The 10803-nt window shown below is 35.2% G+C and overlaps 1 protein-coding gene across 1 annotated transcript; it reads right to left on the minus strand.

The window, feature by feature from the left end:
- Positions 1 to 8684: 8684 nt before the first annotated feature.
- On the minus strand, positions 8685 to 9508 carry LOC134228746 (uncharacterized). The gene has a single exon (XM_062710444.1). It carries the CDS (start codon positions 9496 to 9498, stop codon positions 9031 to 9033), a length of 468 nt encoding a protein of 155 aa, XP_062566428.1. The 5' UTR covers positions 9499 to 9508; the 3' UTR covers positions 8685 to 9030.
- Between the last annotated feature and the right edge of the window lie 1295 nt (positions 9509 to 10803).

Here is a 10803-nt window from a genome sequence, read left to right on the forward strand (position 1 = left end):
TTATTTATTTTTATATATAGATAAAATAAAATATTTATAAATTCAAGAGACAAACAGAAGGAGAATGAATGATGGCAAAATATCACATGACGGGAACTGAATTTTATGAATGAAGATTTTAAAAAGTTACTTGTAAGTTGTATATGTTATATCTGTGTATTCTACTTGGCTGTGTGCTTCAAAAAAGGGGGGGGGGGTTCGTCTTGAACATAGTAAATAGCCATAACGTTTGAACGGTAAGTACTAGGGCTTTCGTATTTCAAATATGTAATCCTTGTGAAAAGAACTTTTATTGGATACGACGAACTTTGACCCTTTGACCTAGACCTTGGAGAACACATGTGTACATCTGAATCTTTTTTTCTGTTTCGTTTCTATGGCAACCGTTAGCGACTCATTACAATTATTTTGAAAGTAGAAATCACTTTGACACATTGCAAGGAATAAACATTGAAAATTTCAAAACGATTGCCTGAGTAGCTATTATTGAGAAAATCGAAATTAAAGAATTTTAACTTTCACCTGGTTTCCATGGCAATAATCGATTATATGAAAATTTTAAATACGAGTTGCAGAACTACAGATACTAATCATTAAAATAAGAAAAGTTTCATGACGAACGTTTAAGGGACCAGAGAGAACACTCTCGGACAAAATTTGTCGCTTTTTACAGGTTTCCATGGCAACGGTAGACATATTGGAACTGAACGACCTCACTGCACAACTACAACCAGTTATCGTCCTTTAAGGAAAGTTTCAGGAAGATTGTCCCAGCCATCTCCGAGAAACAGCCTGGATAAAAAAAACATGCGTACAATATCAATATGTCGTCCCCGACTTCGTTCGGGGCGACATAATAACTCCTGAATTTTTCTCATCAATAACTCCTGAATTTTCCCCGTCAATTCGAGCATTTCTGCATTGCAGAGAGCTGATGTGTGTTATGAGATAATAAATCATGTGTGAACTTTCTCAGTTTAGCGGAATCATGAACATTTTCGGCGAGATGAATGTTTTGTATACAGTGGTGATCAAGGCTTTGCGAACCATCAGGAGCGGATCAAAGAATTTAAGGAAAGTTTCAGGAAGATTGTCCCAGCCATCTCCGAGAAACAGCCTGGATAAAAAAAACATGCGTACAATATCAATATGTCGTCCCCGACTTCGTTCGGGGCGACATAATAACTCCTGAATTTTTCTCATCAATAACTCCTGAATTTTCCCCGTCAATTCGAGCATTTCTGCATTGCAGAGAGCTGATGTGTGTTATGAGATAATAAATCATGTGTGAACTTTCTCAGTTTAGCGGAATCATGAACATTTTCGGCGAGATGAATGTTTTGTATACAGTGGTGATCAAGGCTTTGCGAACCATCAGGAGCGGATCAAAGAATTTATGAATGAATAAAAACTACGGAAATGACGTACCAATTTTTTAATTTATACTTGCACTATCTAATGAAATGAATAATATACAAGTGATAGATATACAAGAAAACGCGAAATGATAATAAATGCAGCTGACAATCGTTATTTATTTTTATATATAGATAAAATAAAATTTATAAATTCAAGAGACAAACAGAAGGAGAATGAATGATGGCAAAATATCACATGACGGGAACTGAATTTTATGAATGAAGATTTTAAAAAGTTACTTGTAAGTTGTATATGTTATATCTGTGTATTCTACTTGGCTGTGTGCTTCAAAAAAAGGGGGGGGGGGTTCGTCTTGAACATAGTAAATAGCCATAACGTTTGAACGGTAAGTACTAGGGCTTTCGTATTTCAAATATGTAATCCTTGTGAAAAGAACTTTTATTGGATACGACGAACTTTGACCCTTTGACCTAGACCTTGGAGAACACATGTGTACATCTGAATCTTTTTTTCTGTTTCGTTTCTATGGCAACCGTTAGCGACTCATTACAATTATTTTGAAAGTAGAAATCACTTTGACACATTGCAAGGAATAAACATTGAAAATTTCAAAACGATTGCCTGAGTAGCTATTATTGAGAAAATCGAAATTAAAGAATTTTAACTTTCACCTGGTTTCCATGGCAATAATCGATTATATGAAAATTTTAGATACGAGTTGCAGAACTACAGATACTAATCATTAAAATAAGAAAAGTTTCATGACGAACGTTTAAGGGACCAGAGAGAACACTCTCGGACAAAATTTGTCGCTTTTTACAGGTTTCCATGGCAACGGTAGACATATTGGAACTGAACGACCTCACTGCACAACTACAACCAGTTATCGTCCTTTAAGGAAAGTTTCAGGAAGATTGTCCCAGCCATCTCCGAGAAACAGCCTGGATAAAAAAAAACATGCGTACAATATCAATATGTCGTCCCCGACTTCGTTCGGGGCGACATAATAACTCCTGAATTTTTCTCATCAATAACTCCTGAATTTTCCCCGTCAATTCGAGCATTTCTGCATTGCAGAGAGCTGATGTGTGTTATGAGATAATAAATCATGTGTGAACTTTCTCAGTTTAGCGGAATCATGAACATTTTCGGCGAGATGAATGTTTTGTATACAGTGGTGATCAAGGCTTTGCGAACCATCAGGAGCGGATCAAAGAATTTATGAATGAATAAAAACTATGGAAATGACGTACCAATTTTTTAATTTATACTTGCACTATCTAATGAAATGAATAATATACAAGTGATAGATATACAAGAAAACGCGAAATGATAATAAATGCAGCTGACAATCGTTATTTATTTTTATATATAGATAAAATAAAATATTTATAAATTCAAGAGACAAACAGAAGGAGAATGAATGATGGCAAAATATCACATGACGGGAACTGAATTTTATGAATGAAGATTTTAAAAAGTTACTTGTAAGTTGTATATGTTATATCTGTGTATTCTACTTGGCTGTGTGCTTCAAAAAAGGGGGGGTTCGTCTTGAACATAGTAAATAGCCATAACGTTTGAACGGTAAGTACTAGGGCTTTCGTATTTCAAATATGTAATCCTTGTGAAAAGAACTTTTATTGGATACGACGAACTTTGACCCTTTGACCTAGACCTTGGAGAACACATGTGTACATCTGAATCTTTTTTTCTGTTTCGTTTCTATGGCAACCGTTAGCGACTCATTACAATTATTTTGAAAGTAGAAATCACTTTGACACATTGCAAGGAATAAACATTGAAAATTTCAAAACGATTGCCTGAGTAGTTATTGAGAAAATCGAAATTAAAGAATTTTAACTTTCACCTGGTTTCCATGGCAATAATCGGTTATATGAAAATTTTAAATACGAGTTGCAGAACTACAGATACTAATCATTAAAATAAGAAAAGTTTCATGACGAACGTTTAAGGGACCAGAGAGAACACTCTCGGACAAAATTTGTCGCTTTTTACAGGTTTCCATGGCAACGGTAGACATATTGGAACTGAACGACCTCACTGCACAACTACAACCAGTTATCGTCCTTTAAGGAAAGTTTCAGGAAGATTGTCCCAGCCATCTCCGAGAAACAGCCTGGATAAAAAAAACATGCGTACAATATCAATATGTCGTCCCCGACTTCGTTCGGGGCGACATAATAACTCCTGAATTTTTCTCATCAATAACTCCTGAATTTTCCCCGTCAATTCGAGCATTTCTGCATTGCAGAGAGCTGATGTGTGTTATGAGATAATAAATCATGTGTGAACTTTCTCAGTTTAGCGGAATCATGAACATTTTCGGCGAGATGAATGTTTTGTATACAGTGGTGATCAAGGCTTTGCGAACCATCAGGAGCGGATCAAAGAATTTATGAATGAATAAAAACTATGGAAATGACGTACCAATTTTTTAATTTATACTTGCACTATCTAATGAAATGAATAATATACAAGTGATAGATATACAAGAAAACGCGAAATGATAATAAATGCAGCTGACAATCGTTATTTATTTTTATATATAGATAAAATAAAATATTTATAAATTCAAGAGACAAACAGAAGGAGAATGAATGATGGCAAAATATCACATGACGGGAACTGAATTTTATGAATGAAGATTTTAAAAAGTTACTTGTAAGTTGTATATGTTATATCTGTGTATTCTACTTGGCTGTGTGCTTCAAAAAAAGGGGGGGGGGTTCGTCTTGAACATAGTAAATAGCCATAACGTTTGAACGGTAAGTACTAGGGCTTTCGTATTTCAAATATGTAATCCTTGTGAAAAGAACTTTTATTGGATACGACGAACTTTGACCCTTTGACCTAGACCTTGGAGAACACATGTGTACATCTGAATCTTTTTTTCTGTTTCGTTTCTATGGCAACCGTTAGCGACTCATTACAATTATTTTGAAAGTAGAAATCACTTTGACACATTGCAAGGAATAAACATTGAAAATTTCAAAACGATTGCCTGAGTAGTTATTGAGAAAATCGAAATTAAAGAATTTTAACTTTCACCTGGTTTCCATGGCAATAATCGATTATATGAAAATTTTAGATACGAGTTGCAGAACTACAGATACTAATCATTAAAATAAGAAAAGTTTCATGACGAACGTTTAAGGGACCAGAGAGAACACTCCCGGACAAAATTTGTCGCTTTTTACAGGTTTCCATGGTAACGGTAGACATATTGGAACTGAACGACCTCACTGCACAACTACAACCAGTTATCGTCCTTTAAGGAAAGTTTATGGATTATTGTCCCAGCCATCTCGTAGAAAATGCCTGGTTAAAAAAAAACATGCGTACAATATCAATATGTCGTCCCCGACTTCGTTCGGGGCGACATAATAACTTCTGAATTTTTCTCATCAATAACTCCTGAATTTTCCCCGTCAATTCGAGCATTTCTGCATTGCAGAGAGCTGATGTGTGTTATGAGATAATAAATCATGTGTGAACTTTCTCAGTTTAGCGGAATCATGAACATTTTCGGCGAGATGAATGTTTTGTATACAGTGGAGATCAAGGCTTTGCGAACCATCAGGAGCGGATCAAAGAATTTAAGGAAAGTTTCAGGAAGATTGTCCCAGCCATCTCCGAGAAACAGCCTGGATAAAAAAAACATGCGTACAATATCAATATGTCGTCCCCGACTTCGTTCGGGGCGACATAATAACTCCTGAATTTTTCTCATCAATAACTCCTGAATTTTCCCCGTCAATTCGAGCATTTCTGCATTGCAGAGAGCTGATGTGTGTTATGAGATAATAAATCATGTGTGAACTTTCTCAGTTTAGCGGAATCATGAACATTTTCGGCGAGATGAATGTTTTGTATACAGTGGTGATCAAGGCTTTGCGAACCATCAGGAGCGGATCAAAGAATTTATGAATGAATAAAAACTATGGAAATGACGTACCAATTTTTTAATTTATACTTGCACTATCTAATGAAATGAATAATATACAAGTGATAGATATCCAAGAAAACGCGAAATGATAATAAATGCAGCTGACAATCGTTATTTATTTTTATATATAGATAAAATAAAATATTTATAAATTCAAGAGACAAACAGAAGGAGAATGAATGATGGCAAAATATCACATGACGGGAACTGAATTTTATGAATGAAGATTTTAAAAAGTTACTTGTAAGTTGTATATGTTATATCTGTGTATTCTACTTGGCTGTGTGCTTCAAAAAAGGGGGGGGGGGTTCGTCTTGAACATAGTAAATAGCCATAACGTTTGAACGGTAAGTACTAGGGCTTTCGTATTTCAAATATGTAATCCTTGTGAAAAGAACTTTTATTGGATACGACGAACTTTGACCCTTTGACCTAGACCTTGGAGAACACATGTGTACATCTGAATCTTTTTTTCTGTTTCGTTTCTATGGCAACCGTTAGCGACTCATTACAATTATTTTGAAAGTAGAAATCACTTTGACACATTGCAAGGAATAAACATTGAAAATTTCAAAACAATTGCCTGAGTAGTTATTGAGAAAATCGAAATTAAAGAATTTTAACTTTCACCTGGTTTCCATGGCAATAATCGATTATATGAAAATTTTAAATACGAGTTGCAGAACTACAGATACTAATCATTAAAATAAGAAAAGTTTCATGACGAACGTTTAAGGGACCAGAGAGAACACTCTCGGACAAAATTTGTCGCTTTTTACAGGTTTCCATGGCAACGGTAGACATATTGGAACTGAACGACCTCACTGCACAACTACAACCAGTTATCGTCCTTTAAGGAAAGTTTCAGGAAGATTGTCCCAGCCATCTCCGAGAAACAGCCTGGATAAAAACCAGAAGTCTCTGTCGAGACTGTAGCTCTACTGGTATGTACTTATCAAAAACCAATGCACTATTTTACGTATCTTAGTGTAGTCTACTTGTGTGCCAAGTTATATTGAAATCAGATCAAAATTGTAGGAGAAGTAGCGTTTTAAAGGAATTTCACAGAAAATTCTATTTTTAGTAACCATGGCAACACCGTTCATCGAAATCAAAAACCAATGCACTATTTTATGTATCTTAGTGTAGTCTACTTGTGTGCCAAGTTATATTGAAATCAGATCAAAATTGTAGGAGGAGTAGCGTTTTAAAGGAATTTCACAGAAAATTCTATTTTTAGTAACCATGGTAACACCGTTCATCGAAATCAGAAACCGATGCACTATTCTATGTATCTTAGGGTAGTCTACTTGTGTGCCAAGTTATACTGAAATCAGACCAAAACTGTAGAAGGAGTAGCGTTTTTAAAGAATTTCACAGAAAATTATATTTTTAGTAACCATGGCAACACCGTTCATCAAAATCAAAAACCGATGCACTATTCTATGTATCTTAGTGTAGTCTACTTGTGTGCCAAGTTATATTGAAATCAGACCAAATCTGTAGAAGAAGTAGCGTTTTTAAGGAATTTCACAGAAAATTCTATTTTTAGTAACCATGGCAACATCGTTCATCGAAATTAAAAACCGATGCACTATTCTATGTATCTTTGTGTAGTCTACTTGTGTGCCAACTGATTTTGAAATCAAACTAGAACTGTAGAAGGAGTAGCGTTTTTAAGGAATTTCACAGAACATTCTATTTATAGTAACCATGGCAACACCGTTCATCGAAATTAAAAACCGATGCACTATTCCATGTATCTTAGTGTAGCCTACTTGTGTGCCAAGTTATATTGAAATCAGACCAAAACTGTAGAAGGAGTAGCGTTTTAAAGGAATTTCACAGAAAATTCTATTTTTAGTAACCATGGCAACACCGTTCATCGAAATCAAAAACCGATGCACTATTCTATGTATCTAAGTGTAGTCTACTAGTGTGCCAAGTTATCTTGAAATCAGACCAAAACTGTGGAAGGAGTAGCGTTTTAAAGGAATTTCACAGAAAATTCTATTTTTAGTAACCATGGCAACACCGTTCATCGAAATCAAAAACCGATGCAGTATTCTATGTATCTTAGTGTAGTCTACTTGTGTGCCAAAGTATATTGAAATCAGAAATATTTTCTATGGCAACCGTTAGCGACTCATTACAATTATTTTGAAAGTAGAAATCACTTTGACACATTGCAAGGAATAAACATTGAAAATTTCAAAACGATTGCCTGAGTAGTTATTGAGAAAATCGAAATTAAAGAATTTTAACTTTCACCTGGTTTCCATGGCAATAATCGATTATATGAAAAGGACTTAAGCCAGAATGTACAAAAATCCGCCCTGTCACCAAAACGGATGAAACTTTTTCAAACAATGCTCTTAGATTAGTATATTATATAACATTTTATTTTTTAACAATATCTTTTCTAGTTTTATTTTTACAGCCGTTTGAATTTGGTATTGTTCTCAATGTTAATTCTACAACGTCATGACGTTGCCGTTACTTACTTTAACGTCATGACGTCAATCTTATATACTTTAACGTCATGATGTGAACTTAATTAGTGATAAACATATCATATATATTCTTAAGAGGAGAACATTCAATTATTTTTATTTAAATCTCAATGTATCATGTTTTTTTCAAAGAAATTCTGAGGCATGGAAAAGAGTTTAGTGTTTGCTTTTCTTATAGTCTGTACTTCTCTAAAGAAAATATATATACTTCATAAGCTGTTTACCATTTTACAAATGTAAGAGTGTCAGTTTAAAATAATAATAACAACAAAATTCTCAGTTTTGTAAACATTTGTATTTCTTGCTCCAATAGTATTCATAACAATACATAAAATATTGAAGTAAACTTCACTTTACCATATTCATAAAGTAAAACATAAAAATACATAAATCAGAAAACGTGTATATATGCAAAGTCAAGTTTTGCCTTGTGAGATTATAAACAGGTATATTGAAAAAATAACACTCTACATGCAGAGCGGCCAAATTTCCGCATCCGACTTAAAACTCACACATGAGATTATAAACAGGTAAATTGAAAAATAACATTCTACATGCTGAGCGGCCAAATGTCGATCCGCATCCGAGTTAAAACTCACACATGAGATTATAAACAGGTATGTTGAAAAAACAACACTCTACATGCGGAGCGGCCAAATTTCCGCATCCGACTTAAAACTCACACATGAGATCAAAGAGGTTTATTGAAAAAACAACACTCTACATGCGGAGCGGCCAAATTTCCGCATCCGACTTTAAACTCACACATGAGATATAAGAGGTTTATTGAAAAAACAACACTCTACATGCGGAGCGGCCAAATTTCCGCATCCGACTTAAAACTCGCACATGAGATTATAAACAGGTAAATTGAAAAATAACACTCTACATGTGGAGCGGCCAAATTTCCGCATCCGACTTAAAACTCACACATGAGAATATAAACAGGTATATTGAAAAAACAACACTCTACATGCGGAGCGGCCAAATTTCTGCATCCGACTTAAAACTCACACATGAGATTAAACAAATAAATTGAAAAAAATAAGACAATTTTTCTAAAAACATATATACAACATATATATAAAATAACAATATATAAAATACAATGAACATTAACTAACTGTTCACTCCTCGGGAACACTTTCACAGCTACTGTCATCACTGTCAGACTCGATCGTCCAAAGCAGGAGGGATGTCAGCTGCATCAAGGACATGCTCACTCCAGTCACGCACACCATATGTCCTTTGTTCATGTCTTCCTTTTGCCAGGTACCAAATGATGGCTGCTATGTGAGAGCACTTGCCTACAACTCTGGCACCCGCTCTGCAGGTACAGTACCATGCTTCTACAGAGTAATCAGAATACTCAATCCAAACTAAATACTGCTTTGATGATGTGTGCCGACTCTGAATTTTTACCTTTAGGAGCCTATCATTTTCTTTATGGAAGAAAATATCACATCCTCCCTCAATGTGTTCTTGAATGTAGCTACGAGAGAGCTTCAATTGATAGGTGCCACAAGTCAAATTCCGCAACTGATCCTCATCCATCATGGGGAAATTCTGAATTTCACATTCAAGAACTGTTTGCCATTGAGTAGATCTTCTGTTAAGTCCATTCTCTTGAACCATTCATTTGAAATTATTCACCTATTAAGAAAGGCAGTAATGCAATGCATATATTATACTGAATCATGTGCATGTAATTATAACTTATATACTGATGTATTCAAGGGAGATGTGCAAGATGAAATTTAAAAAAAACTTAAATGTCTTCTTAAATGCAGATTTTTGCAGCTGCTCAATTACTAGTACATTAAGGTATTATACAATAAATCAATTGTGCAACTTAAATACCTGTTTGGACAGATAGAGCATTTTTGCTGCCTCTGCATCATCAGCCTCAGTGCTATTACTTTTACTCAGGGGTGGAGAATCTGTTTGAGAGTGCGCAGACTATCCTAACATAGTCACCGATGAAGGGAATTTGATTAGTGGGTAGTGTCTTGTCCAAATATCGCCACCTTTTGATACGTGCGTTTGAAGATTCCACTACCCATCTGACCTGAAAAATATTTTTTCAAAACTTATTCATAGTACTATATTTTCACAAGAAATTGTATTAACTTTATTGCAAGAATTTACATGTTATTTACCTTTGTCACAAGTCTGCTCATATTTGCATCATCAGTAGTCATTTGGTTTTGTCCCTTGAGCAGAAATCGGGGCATTTCTGCCTGGATTCCAAGATCTTCAAGCAGATGAACCCGCGGTCAACAATAAAGATGTCGTGTTCACTTAGCCAGCTCCGAATTTCTTCAGCATTTGTTTTGATGATGTGTTGGAGAATGGAAGCATCATTGTTTTTATTATCAGCGAGATATGGTCCTAAGATTGAGACAAAGTAACCAGTAGTAGTCACGATAACCATAGGCTTGATTAGTGGTCTCCCCTTGTGGATGCTGTAAGAACGTGTTTGGTAGTGGAAATTATTGCTCTTGGCTGTGTATATGTAAGTGCCATCCAGTACCAATATGGCTTGTTTCTTCTCGATGTTACCGAACAGTGTCTGTGCTAGCTGTTGTGTATGGTCATCGATGACTTCCTCTCTTCCTATGTGTTCAAACCCAAGATGGTGCGGCACAAAGCTGATCATCAATGCTGTTCTTACAGCACTAATAGCCCTCCTTAAACTAGATTTGGAAGTTTGGAAAAAGTGTTGACAGTATTTGATTTGACAAGCCAGTCTTTAACTTGCAAAGGAATATGGCAACGGATTTTCTTAGACTCCTAGATGGTGTTGGTTTCACTTCATCTTTCACATAATCACATATTGTATGGAAATCTTCCTTGTTGAGTCCCAGCAAAGATAAATAGTCTGTATCGGTCAGAGTCGTGGTGTCATCAAAGTCCAAATAAGACTTGTCGTGTTTATGA

This window comes from Saccostrea cucullata, unplaced genomic scaffold (genome assembly GCF_032062105.1).
Source record: "Saccostrea cucullata isolate Sc308-1 unplaced genomic scaffold, CSIRO_AGI_Scuc_v1 ctg7314, whole genome shotgun sequence".
Lineage (NCBI taxonomy): Eukaryota > Metazoa > Mollusca > Bivalvia > Ostreida > Ostreidae > Saccostrea > Saccostrea cuccullata.